At 42.8% G+C, this 21,031-nt stretch overlaps 1 protein-coding gene across 1 annotated transcript; it reads right to left on the bottom strand.

Annotated features, from left to right (window-relative positions):
• Positions 1-466: 466 nt before the first annotated feature.
• On the bottom strand, positions 467-3,265 carry LOC308649364 (protocadherin alpha-C1-like; the record flags this gene model as incomplete). Its single annotated transcript, XM_081294959.1, has 1 exon — positions 467-3,265. The coding sequence occupies one exon, from the start codon at positions 3,263-3,265 to the stop codon at positions 467-469; it is 2,799 nt and encodes a 932-aa protein (XP_081151085.1).
• Positions 3,266-21,031: the final 17,766 nt, after the last annotated feature.

Below are 21,031 nucleotides of genomic sequence, written 5' to 3'. Positions count from 1 at the left end.
CTGGCCTTTTCATAAACATTGTGTGCAAAAGAAATTTTAATAAAGTGAGCACAAGGACATATACAGGAAACACATCAGATCTGCTTCTGTTGCCCTGGTTGACCCTCTGTTAAACACTGAACTGTTTGCTTGTACGTATAATGCAGGTTTTAGGTACAAGGACACCACAGTAAACAGACTTTAGGAACTCCTAAAGCCTTGTCAGTGGGGGGATAGTTTTGTCTGCTAGAGGTTGGCTACTACCTCTTGAGTTATAAAATTTAGAAAGTCTGGTTTCTTCAGTCTCACATTTCCCCTCCAGACTGATAACTCCCACTGTTTACTTGCCTTTATTTCCCAGCCCTTTTTGTGCAAATAGTCTAATCTGACCCACCTCAGCCCATATCTGGCACTGAAATATCTGCAGAGGCCACAAACACCCAAGCTGCTCAATCTCAAAATCATTCAGCCTGCCCTGCAAGTGTCATCAAGACAGGATCCCCGGAGCACAGGGCAGAGAGTCCAACCTCTCACGGCGGGACTGGGATGCTTCTCCTTTGTGGCGGAGGAGAAAGGAAACTTGGGTCTGCTTTTTAGGTTCGGGACCGGATTGTTTTGGGTTGCTGGGTCCGTATTTAAAGGTCCAGCTGTTGCTGTTGACTCCAGCACCGACTGGAGGGGACACCTCTCCTGCCTCTGGTTCTGGTGTTGCACTGGATACCGTTGGCCACTGCTGATCAGGCCCTCCTGGACCAGCCCGTAGAATGCCAGCCTCCTCCAGGTGCACAGAGCTGTGCATGCCTGCTCTCAGGGAGGCAGAGTAATGCCAGTCAGGATTGGGCTGTCGTGGCATGACATTGACATTTGTATGATCCCCTTTCCTATTCCGAATCCGAATACAGGAGATTGGCAAATTCAGTCTTACCCCAGTGGCCAGATTTCTCAGGTCAGCAGCATTATGTTCCCCATGCAACAGCAAACTGTTATGATTAGAACCAAGTCCCAGAGAGGCCCAATAGAGATATGTCTGAGTTAGTCTCTCTACTGTAGTGACATCTACTGTGGCTGATGTCATATAATGATTAGAAGCCATCTTCCTTCCATACCTCAGATCCTCTGAAGAGTGACAGCAGCTCTGAGAGCAATAACCTGGGCTCTGGCTCAACTTAATACACATGAAGAAAAGTAAGCACCCCAGAAACAGAAAGGAAACACAGGACAGGGCAATTACTAAGTACAAGTTCCGGGTAGAAAGTTGCCCTCCTGGTTCCCAGACATTTTCAAATTCTGGAAGGACTTGAGGCACAGAATTGCTCAATAGTACACCCAGAATGATAGACGAGGAAAGTGGGGGGTCTCCATGGTCCTGAACCACTACCACCACCCTCTGCTTAACTGCATCAGTGGAAAGAACTAAGCGTGCAGTTCGGAGCTCTCCCATATTGGCTGAAATTCTGAAAAGGCTAGAGTCAGAAGCCTGAGAGATATGGTAGGACAGCCAGGCATTGGAACCACTGTCTGCATCCTCTGCTACCACTTTTGTGATCAAGTGTCCTATTCTGGCAGAGCGGGGCACAACTTCCACTGGGATAGAGCCATTTCTGGGCAAGGGAAACAAGATGACTGGAGCATTATCATTCCTATCTACCACAAACAAGTTTACGGTCACTGTTGAACTTCTGGGAGGAATGCCACTATCACGGCCTTCCACTTGGAAGTGAAATCCCCTGAGTTTCTCAAAGTCAAAGGAAGTTTTGGCAGTGATATCCCCACTGGATGGTTCCACTGCCACCAAGCTAGAGGCTGGCAACCCTTCAGAATTAAGAGTATCCAACAGTTCATAAAAGACAAGGCCATTCTTCCCCTGGTCTGGGTCCTGGGCAAACACACGGCCTAAAGAGGCCCCAAGGCCATTGTTTTCAGCCACAAAAATTTCTTGTTGTGGTTGAGGAAATCTTGGTGTATTGTCATTTACATCAGCAATTGACACAGTGAGGGTCCTTTGGGTGCTGAGTGGGGGTGAGCCACCATCTGAGGCAGTGATCAGGACCTGGTATTCACTTATCTGCTCGTGGTCGAGAGGCCCATCAGTCAGGAGGCTGTAGTAGTTGTCAAAGGAAGCCTTCAGCTGAAAAGGGCCTCTGCTGGACATGCTACAAATGACTCTACCATTGGGACCAAGGTCCTCGTCCTTTACACTAAGGAGAGCAATCACTGTGCCAGGGGCAGCATCCTCAGGTACTGAATTGGAGATAGTCATGAAGTCCACCTCCGGGGCATGATCATTCACATCAGTCACCTCCACCAGCAGTTTGGCAGTGCTCACTAAACCGAAGGCACCTTCGTCCCTTGCCTCAATGTATGCCTCCAACAGCGTTTCTGGTGCACCTAGTGAAGCAGCTACCTGAACCTCCCCACTTTTAGGATGTACGTGAAAGATATGTCGCAGCTCTGCTTGAGTGCTATTGCTTAAAGAATACCAGACTTCACCATTAGAGCCTTCATCTGGATCCGAGGCCCGAACTTGGAACAACACCGTCCCATTTGGTGCAGTCTCTGGAACCTTGGTACGGTATACAGAGCGTTCAAATACAGGTGCGTTGTCGTTAGTGTCCACCACAATGATGGTGACTTGTGCGTCTGCGGAGCGCACAGGTAACCCACCATCCTGAGCTGTGAGGACCAGCAGATGGGTGGCAAGCTGCTCACGATCCAGAGCTTTCTCCAACACCAACTCCGGGTATTCGCTGCCGTCGACTCGCGACCCCATGTCCAGGCGAAAGTGCTGATTGGGGCTTAGGCTGTAACTGAGCATCCCGTTGCTTCCCTCATCGGCATCTTGGGCATTAGGGAGAGTAAAGCGGGCTCCAGGTGTCAGGAACTCCGGGATGTGCAACTGCACATCGCCGGCAGGAAAATGAGGTGAGTTGTCATTGGTATCCAGGACGTGAACACGCATCTTGTGCAGCTCCAGAGGGTCCTCAAACATTAGTTCACAGGTCAAGACGCAGGAAGCTTTGGTCCCGCACAGCCGCTCGCGGTCCGCCGGCTCTCGGACCACCAAGTTACCGCTGCCCAGGTCCACTCCAAAGTAGGGCTCGTGGTGGTGGGAGAGGATGCGAAAGTTCCTTAAGGACAGAGCGGACGCCGGCAGCTTCAAGTCCGCGGCGACATTGCCTATCGCCACGCCCCGCTGGGTCTCCTCCAATACCGAGTACTCCAACTGTTTGGCGGCAGCGCCGCAGGAGACCCACAAACATAGAACCACCACCATCCAACCCATCATTCTCCCCTTTGGCGTCCAGGCTCCACCAGCGGTGACCTGGGACCATGCTCCGGACTCCCGGAGACCATAAGTCACGGTGAGGAGCAAGTTCTGTGGGCCGACGCGAACTAGAAGTGCAGCGACCGCCGGCCCACGTTGGGCCTCTGGAATACGGGAATTACCCGTCGCTGGCCGGCTGGGAGCTCTGTTTGCTAAACTGGAGGCTTTGCAGCCGTCTGGGAAAGAGGATCCGGCCGGGTGCGGAGGAGCGCAGCGCCGCCTAGGGGAGCAGAGGCGAGTAAACTTGCCAGGGCGGGAGAAGAGCCGTCTTCAGTCTCGGCGGGGTGGGATCTCGCCCCTGGCTCTGGCTGCAGGCGCACGGTGGCACGAGGAATTCGTTCCGAGAAACTAGTCTCACCTTAAAGGGCGTTTCCTAAAACGACGCCCTGACACTGACCCAGTCATAACCTCTCCCAGAAGACAGCTGGTAAGTGGGACTGAACCCGGTTGGACTCTTCCACGCGAAGTCGACCGTCTAGCCCGGTCCCTGTGACCCACTGACCCCCTGTATTGCCCGCTGTAAGTCTTGATTTATTTCTAATGTTTAATTTGTCCTGTTTCTCATTTGTGTGTGCCACTTCAAATGAGTCTTGCCCGTTTGTGAACTCTTTTTTAAAAATTTCTTTTTTTTTTTTTAATTTTTTTTAAGAGAGAGTGAGAGAGGAGAGAGAGAGAGAGAGAGAGACTGAGAGAGAGAGAGAGAGAGAGAGAGAGAGAGAGAGAGAGAGAGAGGGAGAGGGAGAGAATTTTTAATATTTATTTTTTAGTTCTCGGCGGACACAACATCCTTGTTTGTATGTGGTGCTGAGGATCGAACCCGGGTCGCACGCATGCCAGGCGAGCGCGTACTGCTTGAGCCACATCCCCAGCCCTAAAAATTTCTTGTGTGTGAATTATGTGCTTAAATATTTTCTATACCACCAGCTCAATACTTATGAATTCTTTTTGTCTCTGCTTATCTTGAAAAGTTTTTCTTTCCCATTAGATTCTGAAGGAGAGCTTTGCTGTATATAGCCATCTTGGCTGACAGTTATTTTCTTTCAGGGCTTGGAGTTCATCATTCAAAGCCTCCTCGACTTTAGAGTTTGTGCTGAGAAATCAGATATAATTCTGATAGACTTGCCTTTAAATGTGACATTTAATGGGGCATTTTTCTCAGAGGATTTTAACATTTTATCCTTGCTCTGTATGTTAGGCATTTTAATTATAATGTGTTCTGTACAGGTTCCTTTTTGATGTTGTCTGTTTGGGGTTCTCAATGCCTCCTGTATTGGATGTCCTTCTCTTAAAGTTTTGGAAAATTTTCTATTATTTCCCTGAAGAGGTTATTTATGCCATTAGCCTGTCTTTCATAACTCTCTTCAATTCCAAGGATTCTTAAATTTGGTCTCTCAGTGTTGTTCCCAGAGTTCTTATATATTCTGGCCACATTACTTATTCTCTGTAATATTGTCTGAGTGTTCAAAGCCTGCCACTTTGACCTCGAGCTCTGAGGTCCTGTCTTCAGCATGGTCTTCTCTACTAAAGAAATTTTCAGCTGAAGATTTTATTTGACTCAATTTGTCTTCATTTCCAATATTTCTGTTTCTTTTTTAATATCTCTATCTCTTTATTAAACTTCTCCTTTGTACCCATCACTGACTTTCTTAGTTCATTCAGTTGTTTTCCTGTGTTGTCTTGAGATTCATTATTTTTATAGTTATTCCTTTGAATCCTTAATCTGGTATTTCATCCACTTAAATATCTTTAGAGTCATTTTCTGATGAATTGTGAACTTTAGGGAACTAAGTGTGTTAACTTGTTTTTCATACTTCTTATATTCCTGTATTGGGTTTGATGCATTTGGGGGATGCATTTATCTTTGGCTTTTATGTGTGGGCCTTTTAAGGCATGGACTTCTCCCACCACAGTGACCTAGAGCATTCTAGGTTGAGAACCCTCAGCAGTGTTGTAACTACAGCCTTTGTGATCATTCTTTTTCTTTTTGCTATAGAAGTGGATGTCCAGGAGTGGTACCCAAGGGACCCCCTAGCCATTCCCACATGGCATTGGTGTTTAGGTATAATTTTTTTCTTTCTATTTTTATACTAAATATTGATGAAGTTTGTGATTAATTTGTGTGTGTATTCCAAGTTGTGCTGTTTTGGCTGGGTTTATTTCAGTGGCAGAGTGTCTAGCCTGTGAACTGTAGTGTCCCTGTAGATTCCCAGCACCTCACAGAAAAAGGGAAACCCAAAATCTCAACAACTGAAACAAATAAGATACAGCATTAAAATCAATACCTGGTGCCTCTTGTGGGACAGGGGAGCCAACCCTACACAGGTGTCACACACTCAGCTGCCCACAAATATGGCCTTCCCAGGGTCAGTCCCTGAGTGTGCTCATGCCCTCCTGTTCACTTTCCCAACCCTCTTCAGCTGGTCTATTGAGCCACACCAGACCCAAAGGGAAAGTGAGTTTGCAGTTCTCTCTGTATTTCTGACTTGCATCCCCCTGGGTACAGTATTCTCTATGCCTGTTTCACTCATTGTTCTAGGTACAACCTAGGCCACACTATGGGTGCTTGTTGGGACAGTATAGTGATATTTGTTAGAATCTCCTGGGCTCTGGCAGCAGCAAGCTGCAGCATGACCTCCTCAAAATGGTTCCCGCCTCAAATGTCTGCTTGCCAGTTGAGAAACAGGGAACTCTTCAAGCACCTGTTCACTGTGCAGCCTCTGGATCAGTTAAATACATACTGCTTTTCTGATCTTCATATTTTTCTGTGCCAAAGATGTTTTTGCCTCTGATGTGTTTTCCTTTCCCTTTGTGGTGAACCAGTGCCACTGCTACAGAAGCTTCATTCCAGTGTATTTCTACTTTCTGTTCATGCATCTGAATTTCTGAGTCTCTACAAGCCACTGACTGATATTGAATTTCACTGAATTTTCTCTTTCATTCATCATACTGAGAAGCAGTACTCTTACTACTTGAATCCTGATCCACTGAGCAACGGGATCTGATAATGCACCATCTCTCTTCTTTGGCCATTTTTAAGTTGGGTTACTTCTTTTGTTATTGGGAAGTTTGAGTTCTTATATATTTTGGACAGTAACCCCTTATCTGATGTATAATTCGTAAATACTCTCCCAATGTATGATTTGTCTTTTCACTCTCTTATTTTCTTTTCTGGGCAAAAGTATTTTATTTGAATGGTATTCCATTTGTCTATTTTCCCTTTGGTTACCTATGCCTTTGGGATCATACCTAGAAAGTTCTGTCCAGATCAATGTCATTGCTCCTGTGTTTTCTTCTGACACTTATATAGTTTCCAGTGGGACTTTTTTCCCCTTTTAATTGTAAGTATTCTTGCTCTTTTGCCCAGGCTGGTCTTATACCATGTGCTCATTCTGCCTCAACCTCTCACAAAACTGTAACTACTGGCCTACTCTACTATACCCTGCTTCAGGTCTTACATTTAAATTTTCAATGCATTTTGAGTTTGATTCTTGTATAAGGACTGATATAAGGGTCCATTTACATTCTTTTGTTTGTGAATATCTTGTTTTCACAACAAGAAATTTGAGAAAACAAATTTTATTGAGATACCCATCTCCCATATTGTATACTTAGCACCTTTGTCAAAAATACATGCACTATGTACCTGTGGGTTTACATCTGGGTTCTTTTCCATTGGTCATCCTGTTTGCTTTCATGCCAATACCATGCTATTTTATTTGCTGTAGTTTTGTTATCTGTTTTGAAATATGGTATTGTGATATTCCCAGAATTGTCCTTTTTGGTCAATATTGATTTGATTTGGGGGGATCTGTTTAGTCACCTTTTTTTTTTTTTTAGCTATGAACAAAAGAACTGAACATAACAATTTTAGAAGAGGAAAGGTTTATTTTGAAGCACTCTGTTTTAGAGATCTCTTCTGTAGATGGCTGACTCCGTTCCTTAGGGCCTGAGGTAAGGCAGAACATCATGGCAGAAGAGTGAGATAGTGGAAGCAGCTCAGAACATGGCACCAGAAAGCAGAGAGAGTGAGCTCCACTCAACAAGGACAAAATAACTTCCCAATGACCCACCTCCATACCCTACCTGCCTACGGTTACCACCTTGTTAATCCCTCTCAGAAGGTTAATGTGCAGGTTAGATTAAGATGCTCATAAATCAATCATTTTACCTCTAAACTTTCTTGCATTATCTCACACGTGAGCTTTTGGGGGACGTTTCCTATCTAAACCATAACAGGGTCTTTTATGGTTCCGTATGAATTCTAGAAGTTTTTGCCATTTCTGTGTAGAATGAAATTAGAATTATGATAACCCTAACTGGTTTTGCTCTTTCTTATTTCTTTTTCTTTTTTTGTGGTGCTGGGGATAAAACCCATGAACTCAGTGCTCTGGCAAGTGCTCTGCCACTGAGCTACACTCCCAGCCTGATGACCCTAAATTTCTGGTAAAGCCTTCTGTCTTTGGGTCTTCCCTTCATCCCCACTTCTCCAAGCTTTCACCAGCCAGAGTCTTGGTGCTGACAATTATTGACTGTCAGCACAATGCAGGGCACCTTGTCCTCCCTGCTGTTCTCAAGACTGCATCCTAATTCTTCCTCCAGTGCAGACATCTCCCTCTTGATTATGCCTTGACCACTTCTTCATCTGAACCCTCACCATTTTGAGGCCTCCATTCTCCAGCCTGCAAGTGCTGGATTCTATCTCTCCCTGGTCCTTCTGCACCTCTCTGCTGTGGGGTCTTTTCCAGAACCCATCCCCTGCCTACCTGTCTTGAGCCCTCACCAACTTTCATGTGTTACAAGTCTACTCTGGTGGGAACTTTGCAACCACTACAGCTCATCTGCCTTCATCCAGAGCAACACTACTGTCCTCATCCTAACCCAAGTTCTCTCAGGGTCACCTATATGCCACGTTCTCCTCCAACCCACAGGCAACTAATCTCACTTGCCCTTCCCATCCTGCTTCCCCATCTATACCAGAAAAAGGCTCTTGGTCCTTTTGCTCCTTGACCTTCTCCCTCCTTTTTGTTTCCTGGTCCTCATAGGACATTTGCTCCCTCCACCATGAATCCAAAATTTGTGTTTTGCTACTAGGTTGGTCCTGGTGTTCCCGCACTATGGCCTCTCCCAGAACCACTTTTCTCCTGTGATGTTTTTGTTTGTTTGTTTATTCATTTATGTGTTTGTGGTGAGCATTGAACTTGGACTCAACTATGCACTTCACTACTGAGCACCACCCTCATCCCCCTGTGATGGTTTTCTAACCTGATGCTTTTGGGGGGTATATCCAGCTCCCACCACCCTCTCCCAATCTGAAGGGCCTCCCCCCAGGTTGTGCAACTTGTCCATCTTCCTTGATTCTCTCTACTCAGGCCTCCATTTCCTTCTTTCTGTTCTGCATTAATCTGTAGTACACTGCCCTGATTTGTTTGGTGTTTAATTGTGGTAAAATAGACATAATGTACAGTTTTCTATTTTAACCATTTTAAGTATATAATTCAGTGGCATTCTATGTGTTCACACTTTTTATGGAAATTGAAACTCTGTACCCATTAAACAGTAAGCATCCATCCTCCCCTCCCCAGTCCCTGTCGTCTTTCTGCTGGCATTCTACATTCTGTCTCTACAAATTTGACTCCCTAAATGCCTCATACAAGTGCACTCGTACAGAATTTGTCCTTTCATGACTGGCTTTTCCACTTAGCATCATGTCCTCCAGATCACACATAGTGTAGCAATTGTCAGAATGCCCTTCCTTTTTAAGTTTGAATAATATTCACTTTGTATATAAGCCATATTTTGATTAGAAGTTCATCAGTTGATAGATAGTTGGGTTACTTCTACTTTTTGGCTTTGGGGAACAATTCTGTTATGAATATGGGTGTACAAATGTCTCTGCACTTACCTGCCTTCACTTCTTTTGTGTTTATGTCCAGAAATACAATTTCTGGGTCATTTAGAAAGTATCTCTTGAGCATTTGGAGGAATCACCAAAAAATTTTCATAGCAGCTGCACCATTGTATATGTAGGCAAGCAATGCACCCGTGGTGCTGTTTTCTACGTATTTATGAGCGTGTTCATTCTGCATTCTTTTTTTCTGAACAGTGACCATCTTCATGGGTACAAAGTGGAGTCTTATTGTGCTTTTATTTTCATTTCCCTAATGACTGCTGATATTGAGTATCTCTTCATGGGCTTATTGGCTATTTGTGAACCTCCTGAGTGAACTGGTTGTAGAGAGCCTTTACCCAGTTCTGAATAGAGTCAACGATTTTTAGGTTGAGTTGTGGATATTCTTTTTTGTTTGCTTGTTTTGTGGAGTGTGGGTCAATCCCAGGCCCTTGCACATGCTAGGCAAGTGTTTTACAGCTGAGCTATCCCCAGCCCAACATTTCTTTACATATTCTGAAAGTTCATCTCTTAGATATGTGACTTCCAAATATTTTGTCCCATCTTGCAGGGAGACCTCCTCCCATCCCTTCACTCCCCTCTGTCTAATACAAAGCACCTCTATACTTAGCTACACCCCTCTTTTGCAAAACAAGCATCCACATATCATCATTTCTATGAGTATCCTTAGGTTTACAGATGTTTTATGTTTTTAATTATGTTGAGTCCAATTTATCAAATTTTTTCTATATTGACTGTGCTTTTGGTGTCATTTCATTGAAAATGTGGTCAAATCCTTTGTTGTGAAGATTATTGCCTATATATATATATATATATATATATATATATATATATATATATATTTTTTTTTTTTTTTTTAACACACCATACCAATATTGGTATGGTGTGTTAAACCTAGAGTCTCTCACATGCTAGTAAGCAGTCTACCACTGAGCTACCTCCAGGACTTTTTAAATTTTTATTTTAAGACAGGTTCTCACTAAGTTGCCAGGTTGGCCTTGAACTTGCATTCAACTGCCTCAGTTTCCTGAGTAGCTAGGATTACAGGCATGCATCTACATGGTCAGCTGCCAATGTGTTTTCTTCTAGGAATGTTTGGTTTTATATTTTACATTTTTTCCATTTTGAGTGTTTTTTTTTGTGTGTGTGTGTATGTGTGTATACACACTCAGAATATTGAATCCAGGCACTTGCACATGCCAGGCAAGCACTCTATCATTGAGCTACGTCTCCAATCTTGAATTAATTTTTATATATGAGTAAGTAAAGGGTCTAGCTTCTTTTGCTTCTTTTTTTTCCGTGCCCTTAAGGAATTTACTTCTTTTTGCTTTTTTTATTTGTTCTTTTTAGTTATATATGACAGCAAAATGTATTTTGACATATTATACATACATTGAGTATAAGTTTCCATTCTTGTGGTTGTACAAGATGTGGAGTTACACTGGTCATACATAGGAACATTATGTCTGATTCATTCTACTATTTTTCCTATTCCATCCCCCCTTCCCTTCATTTCCCTTTGTCAAATCCCATACATTTCTTTTTAAAAAATGGTTCTAATTAGTTGTACATTACAGTAGAATGCGTTTTGACACATTATACATAAATGGAGTATAACTTCTCATTCTTCTGGTTGTACATAATATAGAATTACACTGGTCATGTAATCATATATGTACATAGGGTAATATGTCTGATTCATTCTCCTATCCTTTCTATCCCCTTGCCTCCTCCCATCACTTCACTCCCTTCTGTCTAATATGAAGTATCTCCATACTTATCTAGACTCCCCTCCTTTTGTAAATAAGCATCCACATATCCAAGAAAACATTTGGCCTTTGGTTCTTTGTGATTGGCTTATTTCACTTAGTATTTTGCCATTGTGGTCGGCATATGCCCAGAAATGTAATTCTACTCTTTGCTGATTCCCAAATAAAACCTCTTGCTTAAGATTTGTCACTATATTTTATTTGACTTCAAATAAGATTCAAAAGAGTAGGTGCTGTGTGATTCCATGAATTTATGTCATTGTAAGACAGGAAGGCAGCTACTTGGGCCAAGGGGAGACAGTATCCAGAAAAAGATGGAGAAACATGCTCCTGATATCGTGTATCCATGGGAGAGGCTTCAAATGTAGCAACTAAAGTTGAATTGTGAATAGAGAACTTTGGTCTACTTGTTTTACTTTAATTTTTAAATTCATTTAAACAACTTGTAGGGCTGTGAAATGCTTGAAACCTTCACTAGAAAACAGGCTAAAGCCAGGTACAGTGGTGCTGGCCTGTAGTCCCAGCTACCCGGGAGGCTGAGGTGAATCACTTGAGCTTAGGAGTTTGAGGATGGGGTGAACAACATAGTGGGAACCAGGTCCAGTGAAAAGAAAAGATAAGAGGGTAAGAAAAGGAAAGGAAAAGAAAGAGTCAAAGGCTGTCAAAAGCTGTGAAGATCAAAGACACAGCAGGGAGAAGAAGCCCCAGGCCTCCTTATGGGTTTTTCATTAAAGCTTTGTTTCACAGTGCATAATTTATTCTATAAGAAAATAAAAACTGATCAAACAAAGAAAGTATTTTAAAATACACCAAACAGAAAGATGTAAAACAACCTCTTGTTTCCACTGGGAGGATCCTGGGTAACCTGGCAGATGAGTTGGGCTTGGGTGTGAAAGGGCCTCTGGGGCTATGCTGTGCAGAGACCCTGTGGCCCGCCCACTCCTTTCTGTGCAGCACTGCACAGCCACAGCCCCTGGGAGGACTCTCTTCCTGATGAATCATTTTGAATCTTGCATTTGGAAACTTATTATGATTGATAAGCCACTTTGTATAACATCCAAACACTTCGTAAACATTGTTTTTGCGAGCTATATACTATTTTAAAAAAACAGAAGCACTCCTTTTCTGTATCTCCCCCCCCCCTTTTTTTCTTTTTCCTTTTGGTTGGTTCTGTTTTGCTTTGCTTTTGGTAGTAGGGATTGAAGCCAGGGCTTGGAGCATGCTATACACATGCTTTTCCATCGAGTTATATCCCCAGCCCTCCTTTGTATCTGTTTTCCTTCATCATCAATAATGTCTGATTATTATCCTTTAATATATATAAAGATTCTTCTGTATTTGGGACTTTGGTTTAAAATCATGAATTTGTTGAATAGGAATAAATTCAATGACATGGGCATTTTTAAGTCTCCCTATACATATGGTTGAATTGCTTCTCAAAGCATTGTACAAACATATTCATCCATGGACAGTTGACTGTTTCTCTAGGCATGGATTGTGTTGGCTTACAACATCCTATTTATAGCAAAAAAAAAAAAAAGGCCTTTTTTTGGGGGCGGGCCTTACCTCCTCCCACCAGGTCCTTGTTTCTGCTTCAGGTACAGTTATGGTTCTACACATAGAGAGAGAACAAAGTGATGGTAAGAATTCAAAGATGAAGCCAAAATCTACCAAATCACAGAGTAAATGTTAAAATCTTGCGTATCTAAGGGGATGGTACATTCCACTCCAGAACTGGGTTCACTGTGCACTGCTGAAGGAAGAGAGTCCTTCCAGGGGCCCTGAGATGTAAGGACTGTTGGGCTGCAGACACAAACACAGGTACTTTTTACTCTAGACCTCACAGACTTCCAATCAACTTCATAATATCACCTGAAAGAAGATTTGGAGGTTTTTGAACATTGGTTCAATTTGAGCCACTGCCTGAATGTAAATGTGACATGGAGATTCTGCCCTAGTGGAATTTCTCTGATAGACTTTGACATCCACAATGACCGCCTGGTCTCCCCAACCCCTTTTTTAGAGTCCCACAAGCTGTTGGCCGCTGATTTGATGAGTATCATCGCCCCTCCTCTGAGGGAAAGGCTCAGGTATACACAACGTGAACCACTGCAGGAGAGCCAAGGTGGGAACTTTCCTAGATACCAGGTGAAGTACTGGTTGACTGTCCATTTATGCACAAGCACATACTCTCTCTCACACACACAGATCAGGGGGTGGAGAGAAGCCTTCTAGGATGGGGAACACATGTGTCCTTCAGAGCTTCTCTCAGAGGTCACTGTCTCTCTTTTGTCCTGGACTTTGGAGATCTCTGTGCCTAGGAGAAGGCTTTTGAAGAAGTAGAGAGACCCTCAGGAGCTGTTCTGGAAAGGAAAAAGGAGGAAGTAGACACAGGGAAGTGGGGCTGGGTAGGAGGTCAGGAAGCTTAGGAAGGAAGGGCCTGTTCAGGGCTGCAGGGCTGGAGCCCAGTCTCTTGGGTATCTAAGGGGATGGTACATTCCACTCCAGAACTGGGTTCACTGTGCATTGCTGAAGGAAGAGAGTCCTTCCAGGGCCACTGGAAGGGCTAACTAGCACCAGAGGGAGAGGAAGAGTTACTGACCATTTAACTGGCCAGAAAAGTTACAGGTATCATTTGTTCTTTTTTTTTTTTTTCCTGCAAATGAACCAGAGTGGGCCATATGATTCCTAATTTCTAAATGACAGTTTTACACTCTGCTCCTACTGAGAACTTGGAGAAGAAAGTCAAGTACTCTGGGGGACCTTGGCTTCCCCTCCAATAGACCCGGATTTCTGCTTTTGCAGACTTCCCCAGGTCCATTTGGTCCCCTCCAAAGCAAGCAGTAGAGGAAGGAGGGGATTTTGCAAATTTTTCCCCACCCACTGTCCGCATTTCTATGTCTGCCTGAGTTTCCTCCCCTCTGCCACAACCACAGTCCTGCACTGGGGGCCCATAGTCCTATGGGATTTCCTTTCTTTCCATCCCCACTACTATGTGGAGTCCAAGGGCTTCCCCAGATTGTCTGTATTCCTTACAGAAAACCAACTTGCCCAAAGGGTTTTGATATTTTTTAAAATCAGAAAGTCAGTCTTGGTATCCCTTTTAAAAACAGTTTGGGGAAGATTCAAAGCTATGAAAATATGAAGGCTTATCTTAAGGGATTTCCTGGTGATGGATTGTAATTAATATTTTGGTTTAAAAAATTAGTATTTGAATCTGGGGTTTAGTTTATTGTATTTTCAATCTGTAATATTCTGTCTGACACCTTGATAATCCAAGTTTATATGAGAAGACACAATTCCAACATTTCAGAGAAAGTGACAGGCACTGAGTTTTCCCTGTTCCTAGAAGTAACACTGTCAAAATTTGGAGCAAAATCTTCCAGGTTTTCCCACTATTAAAAATGTACATTATGTAATTGCACTGGTGGCGTTAAAATCTAGCATTTTCCTAACTTAAAAAAAAAGAAGCTGAAAACTGTTGGGCACCTCTTTTGGGCACCTCTTTTTACATCAGTGCATTAAAACTTATTTTGTTCCTTTTGATGACTGCATAGAATTTCATTGCACAACATTTCTTTGGGAGATAATCAGAATATTCTTCATCTTCTTTATGGTAGTGGTGACACAAGTGTATGTAAGTGCCCAAATTCAATGAACTGTACATTTCAAATAGACACATTTTATTTTATGTAAAGTGTGGCTCAATAGATAAATTCTCTTCAAAATTTGTACTTTGTCTATGGAATGAATGAATGAATGAATGAATGAATGAATAAAGAAAACCCTTTATTCATAGATCCTGATGCATCTGTATTTAAAAGGTCAGGCTATCTGGAACTTACACTGACAGGTGCTGTCATTACAAAAACAGCCCTATATTTAGATATGGGGGTTAGGTTAGAGAGAATAGCTCTTTTAAATGTCAATAAAAAATGAAAGTAAGCAGAGTGCAAAACTGAAACTTAAAAATAATAAAATACACATTTGCCTATTGAAGAAATTGGCATTTTCTGTTCCCACTTAGGAACAGAAAAAAAATCAGGGTAGAAGCATCCATATCTCCTATTTGACCTTAAGTTCAGAGCTATTTACACAGCTCATTGCAGTATTGCAGGGAGCTCAACACTCTTGTTATACTCATTGCTGCTGTAATATTATGGTACTGATTAGACCTGCTCCAGTTCTGGCTATTTCAAGAAAGAAAGAGTTTAATATAGTTTAGTATTTTCAATCATTTATTTGACTCATTTATTGTATCTTGATAACATCAGATACTTAATTTGAAGTCAAAGAGGTTTTTTTAACTTGATTTAAAAAAAAATAACAGCAGAATATATTACAATCCTTATTACATGTATACAACACAATTTTTCATATCTCTGGTTGTATGTAAAGTATGTTGATACCAATTTATGTCTTTATACATGTACTGTGGATAATGATCACATTCCACCATCTTTGCTAATCCCCTGCCCCTCCCTTTTTCTCCCACCCCTCTGCCCTATCTAGAATTCATCTATTCCTCCCATGTTCCCCATCCCTACCCCACTACGAGTCAGCCTCCTTATATCAGAGAAAACATTCAGCATTTGTTTTTTGAGGATTGGCTAACTTCACTTAGCATTATCTTCTCCAACACATTCCATTTACCTGCAAATTCCATGATTTTGTTTTCTTTTATTGGTGAATAAAATTCCATTGTCTATATATGCCACATTTTTTTTATCCATTCATCCATTGAAGGGCATCTAGTTTGGCTCACAGTTTAGCTATTGTGAATTGTGCCGCTATAAACATTGATGTGGCTGTGTCCCTGTAGTATGCTGTTTTTAAATCTATTGGGTACAGACCAAGGAGAGGGATAGCTAGGTCAAATGGTGGTTCCATTCTCAGATTTACAAGAAATCTTCATACTGCTTTCCATATTGGCTGTACCAATTTTCAGTCCCACCAGCAATGTATGAGTGTACCTTTTTCCCCACATCCTGGCCAACACTTATTGTTGTTTGTTTTCATAATAGCTGACATTTTGACTGGAGTGAGATGATATCTTAGAGTAGTTTTGATTTGCATTTCTCTAATTGCTAGAGATGATGAACATTTTTTCACATATTTGTTGATTGATTGAATATCCTCTTCTGAGAAGTGTCTGTTCAGGTCCTTGGCTCATTCGTTGATTGGGTTATTTGTTTTTTTGGTGCTTAGCTTTTTGAGTTCTTTATATACCCTAAAGATTAGTCCTCTATCTGATGTATGAGGGGTAAAAATTTGCTCCCAGGATGTAGGCTCTCTGTTCACCTTACAGGTTGTTTCTTTTGCTGAGAAGAAACTTTTTAGTTGGATTCCATTCTGTTTATTGAGTCTTGGCTTTAATTCTTCCACTATAGAAGTCTTATTAAGAAATTTGGGCTTAAAAGTGAAGCAGGTGGCATCACTATACCAGACCTTAAGCTATACTTCAGAGAAATAGTAACAAAAACAGCATGGTATTGGAACCCAAACAGACTGGTAGACCAATGGTACAGAATAGAGGACACAGACACTAACCCACAAAATTACAATTATCTTATATTAGACAAAGGTGCCAAAAACATGCATTGGAGAAAAGATAGCATCTTCAACAAATGGTGAATTGGAAAACTGGAAATCTATATGCAAAAAAAAAAAAAAAATGAAATGAAACCCCTATCTCACCATGCCCAAAACTCAACTCAAAGTGGATCAAGGACCTACAAATTAAACTAATCTCTATCATATGTAGGCCCCAATCTGTATCATGTGGTATTAGGCCCCAAATTCCTTAATAAGACTTGTATAGCACAAGAATTAAAATCAAAGAGTTTTGTAAATACTTGCTCTGAATAGTAGGGAGAGTCTCCATGTTTGAAACATATATTTGGTGGGTATTTTGTTTTTGTCTCATGTTTGTTGATTTTCATAGCCTGGCACATGCCAAGCAGGTACTCTACCACTGAGATACACTCTGGACTGCCAAATACACTTTAAAGATGATATTTTAAAAATCTGTTGGATTTTGAATCATGGAAAAACATCAGAATATTATTATACTTCATTCCTTTCATTTGTTTTATATTGGATCTAGTTTGATTTTAAATATAATCAATGTAGGAAAACTGTAGCTTTCTCTGCAGTGGGTGTTGTGGGGTCTGGGTCCTCCTCTGGAGTCTTAAGTGAACAGCAGAGCCCAATCCTAGGGGAAGGCAGAAGAGGGCAGAGCCTGCAGTCCCCTCAGTTCTGCATCTCTTGCTCTTTCCTGCTTTGTTCTTGCTTCTTCTTCCTGTATTCATGTTCTCTTCCCCAATCCTCACCCCTTTTTCTTCCTTTCTTCAACACATGATCCACGTTCCACCACCATTTGCTTTTTTTCACTCTCCATTTCATCCTTTATGGTTTGGAACCTGGTGCCAAAGGCACTTCACTGCATCCACTTGAGACAGACCTGATAGAGCAGGGCTCCTCACCCAGTTTGTGTAAGCGGTAAGGCGCTGGGTGGCCTTGCTGCAACATGATTGTTGGTTTTTATTCCAGATCTTGCAGGTTTCAATTAGGACCATCCTGAGGCAGGTACTTCCATTCTTGTTGGGCCACCAAGCAGAGGAAGTGTTTCTGATCTTAGAATCCAAGATGTCCCCCCACCCCATACCCCCTGTAGAAGTGGGGGATGGGACGGAAGAAGCATTTCAGTACTCAACCGCATCAAAATAAGGCAATGTTGGTTGAGTATGTTGGATTTCAGATCTTGATTAACACTTCAGAATGTCCTTCTGCCAGCCACTGGGTCTGCATTCTCACAGCTCGCAGGTGTAACTGCCCAGTAGTCTGAGAACCCCAAGCCTAAATGCAGCTTGCCTGCCTCCAGGCTCCCATAAGCACCTTCAATCAACAGGTTTTATTTTAGTTAAGCCCACGTGGGTAACAGGTGATCTTCAGTCCTTCTGGGTAAATGTGGCCGCAAAGACCTGAAATAGTGCCTGAGACCCGCCCTGGGTTTAAAGGACACCGCTGAATGATTTCTGTTGCTTTTCAGGACTCAGCAGTGAATCTCAAGGTGGGTTAGGAGTAAGTTGCTCCCATTCTTATGAGTTCAGAGATGCAAAGAAGAGAGGGGAGAGAGAAGCACTAGTTCATTGGGCAGAGCAGAAGAGTCTGAAGGGGGAGGGGCGGGGTAGCAGTATCTTGCACAGATGAGATCTGGGAGGCTTGCTGGGGGAGGGGCAGCCAGGCCTTGATCCTGGGCACTGCCCAACATCTGGAGCCCAAGACCTTCAGGGCCTCCTGAGGCTTCTTCTCTTCTTGAGCCATATGTAAATGCTCCCTAGCATGTAATTATTAAGGTAGGAAAAGTCTTTGGGTATGGGTGGAATGAGCAGTTTGCTGGAGCTGTCACTCCAAGTGAGTCCTCGAAGGTGCATTGACAACATGGAGCTTGAAAGGGCTTGGGATCAGCTCACAGTAACTGTGACCCAGCACTTACTGGAGGCTTATATTTGTCAATGTTCTCCAGAGAAACAGAATCAAGTAGAATCGGATGGGGGTCAATAAGAGAGGATTTATTATGGGACTTGCTTACTTGATTATGGAGGCAGAGGTGTCCACTTTATGCTATCTGCCAGCTGATGAACCAGGGAAGCGTGGGATCTCCCACTCAACATCATCCCTGCCCCTGTAATTAATGAAAATAAACTCTGAGAATGGGACTAGACACCAATGCCTTCTGTGCTTAAAAAAAAAATCACAAATACTTACTACAAATGAAAATAAGTCTAAGAAATTGTCAAAACTTTGTTGGTGCATGATAACTCACAAAAAAAAGCACAAGCTAGAGCCTTAGGCAATAGTAAGAATAGCTATAGTTCTATTTTTAGAAAACATTTTTTAGAGGTGACTAGGTGAAAAGAACAAGTTTTTCATGCTGGAGTGGTTACACTTGGGAAACCTGCTCTGATCAAGCATAGACTGAAGATCTACATTCAAGTTCAAGGCGTCTATTTTCATTGGGTGAGTGGTTGTGGGAAAAGCCAGGAGGACTATAAGATCAGCCTTTGGTGAACCCTCTTAGAGTTCGGTCCTGCTCACCAGGATGTCAAGAGGATGTCAAGTTTGGTCTCTATTGGGCTGTGTCGCGTCCTGCTGCTCCTGGCAGCAACTGCCTTTTGGGCACCCGTGTGTGCTGCCGCTGGTGAGTGAGCTCTATGCGGTTCCTGGAGATGTGGGAGCTGCCTGGCTACTGCAGGGAGCAGGCGGGTTTCTGTGAGAGTCCGGGGAACCCTCTCGGTTACGATGAGCGGTCTGGTTTGGTAGGGAGAGGAGCTGGACCTGACGCGTGTCATTGCCACCACATGCAGTTTCACTTTCTAAGCACCTTGCCACCCCGACGTCCCGCGTCCTAAGTCCGTGCTTACTTGCCCCAGCCCTGCGCCTTGCTCTTGCCTTTTGGACATCCCGGTCCTCTGTCGCCTCCGTATTTCCAAGGTGCACGCTGAGTTTCTCCTTTGAAAGACATTGAAGGACCCTTTGAGGTCCGCGGCTCAGGGAACCTCTTCCCAACAGTATTGGGACAGTTCGGGCTCCTGAAGCCCCTGCTCTCCTCGCAGTCATAGGCTTGTTTTCAGCTGAGCTCACTGGAGTCCCCAGTTAGGAGACCTTTTTCTTCTGGCCCTGAGCTGGTAGGGACGTCCCAGCCCCATAGAGCCCTTCCTGCTTCTGTGAGGACTGTGGGTGCATCAAACACTCAGACTGAGGGAAGTGAACAGCTAAGATTGCGAGTCAAGATCTTCTTGCTGGGGCTTTTCTCATTTCCACCCACATTTTCCCCTGGACTCCTGGGCCCTGGGATGCTGTCTCCACTTGTACTCCTCTAACCCTAATATGCTATCTATTTTCTAATATGCCTCTGATTTCACCAGATTGCTATGCCTCCTTCCCGGTCACCCAACATGTCTCCTCAGCCTGTTGGCTTCCCCTAACCTCCTCCACTCCTTCTGTGTTTTCAGACCCATTTCTAAGGTAGACCCAAACTTTCCAGAGCCCCAACTTTTTTTTTAATGATGTTTAGTTTTATTTCCTCTCCAAAAATTTTTCTGTTGACAAATAGTTGAATCTATTTCTGGGATATAATGTTATGGATGCATTTTAGAATAATCAATTCAGGATAATTAGCATATCCATCATCTCAAATATTTATGGTTTCCTTTTGGTCAGAACATTTAAAATGTTTTCTTCTCGTTATTTTAAAATATACAGCATTAAGTGGAGAAGCTTTGTTGTGCTATAGAACACCAGACTCTTCCTCTTATCCAAATGAAACTTTATGGCCCTTTAGCAGTGTCTCTCCTTTCTCTGTCCATTCATTTGTCTCTGTATGCCTGTTTTTTTTTTTATTACTCTTAGGGTCCTCTACTTTCCACCCACATTGTCACAAATGACAAATTTCCCTAGTTTTTTTTTTTTTTTTTAAGAATTTTCTGGTGATAAAATCTGAGGCCTTGTGACTGCTAGGCAAGTCCTGTATCCCTATGCTACATTTTCATCCTTAATTTCCTTTTGTTAAAAAGGCTAATTGATATTCTTTTGTGTATATATCCCATAATGGTTTGGTTTGGTTTGATTTCGTTTTTGGCGAGGGGGATCTTTTTGAGGGTGGGCTGCTGTTGTTCCCAGGGTGGCCTCCAACTCCAGGCTCAAGCAATCCTCTTGTGTCACCTTTCTGAGTAGCTGGGATTTTAGGTGTGCACCAGGTAGTTTGAGACAGTTTTTAAATCCACTCATCTATTGGAGGCCACTTAGGTTGCTGCTATAATTTGTTGTGACTGATGCTGCAGTGGACACGCAGTGCAGGGAATCCAGGTTCCTTTGGTGTGAATGAGGTAGTGGGATTGCTGGATAAAGCAAAAATTTTAGTTTTGGGAGGAACCTCCATGCTATTTGCCAAAATAACTCTACTAAATTACAACACCAGTGGTGCACACCCCTTTTTTCCACCTCCTTGCCAGCACTCTTTGTGTCTTCACAATGATCAATCGAATA

This window comes from Spermophilus citellus (genome assembly GCF_964194105.1).
Source record: "Spermophilus citellus genome assembly, chromosome: 5".
Lineage (NCBI taxonomy): Eukaryota > Metazoa > Chordata > Mammalia > Rodentia > Sciuridae > Spermophilus > Spermophilus citellus.
Note: the sequence above shows the minus strand (reverse complement) of the source record. Positions and strands in the feature narration are given on the sequence as shown.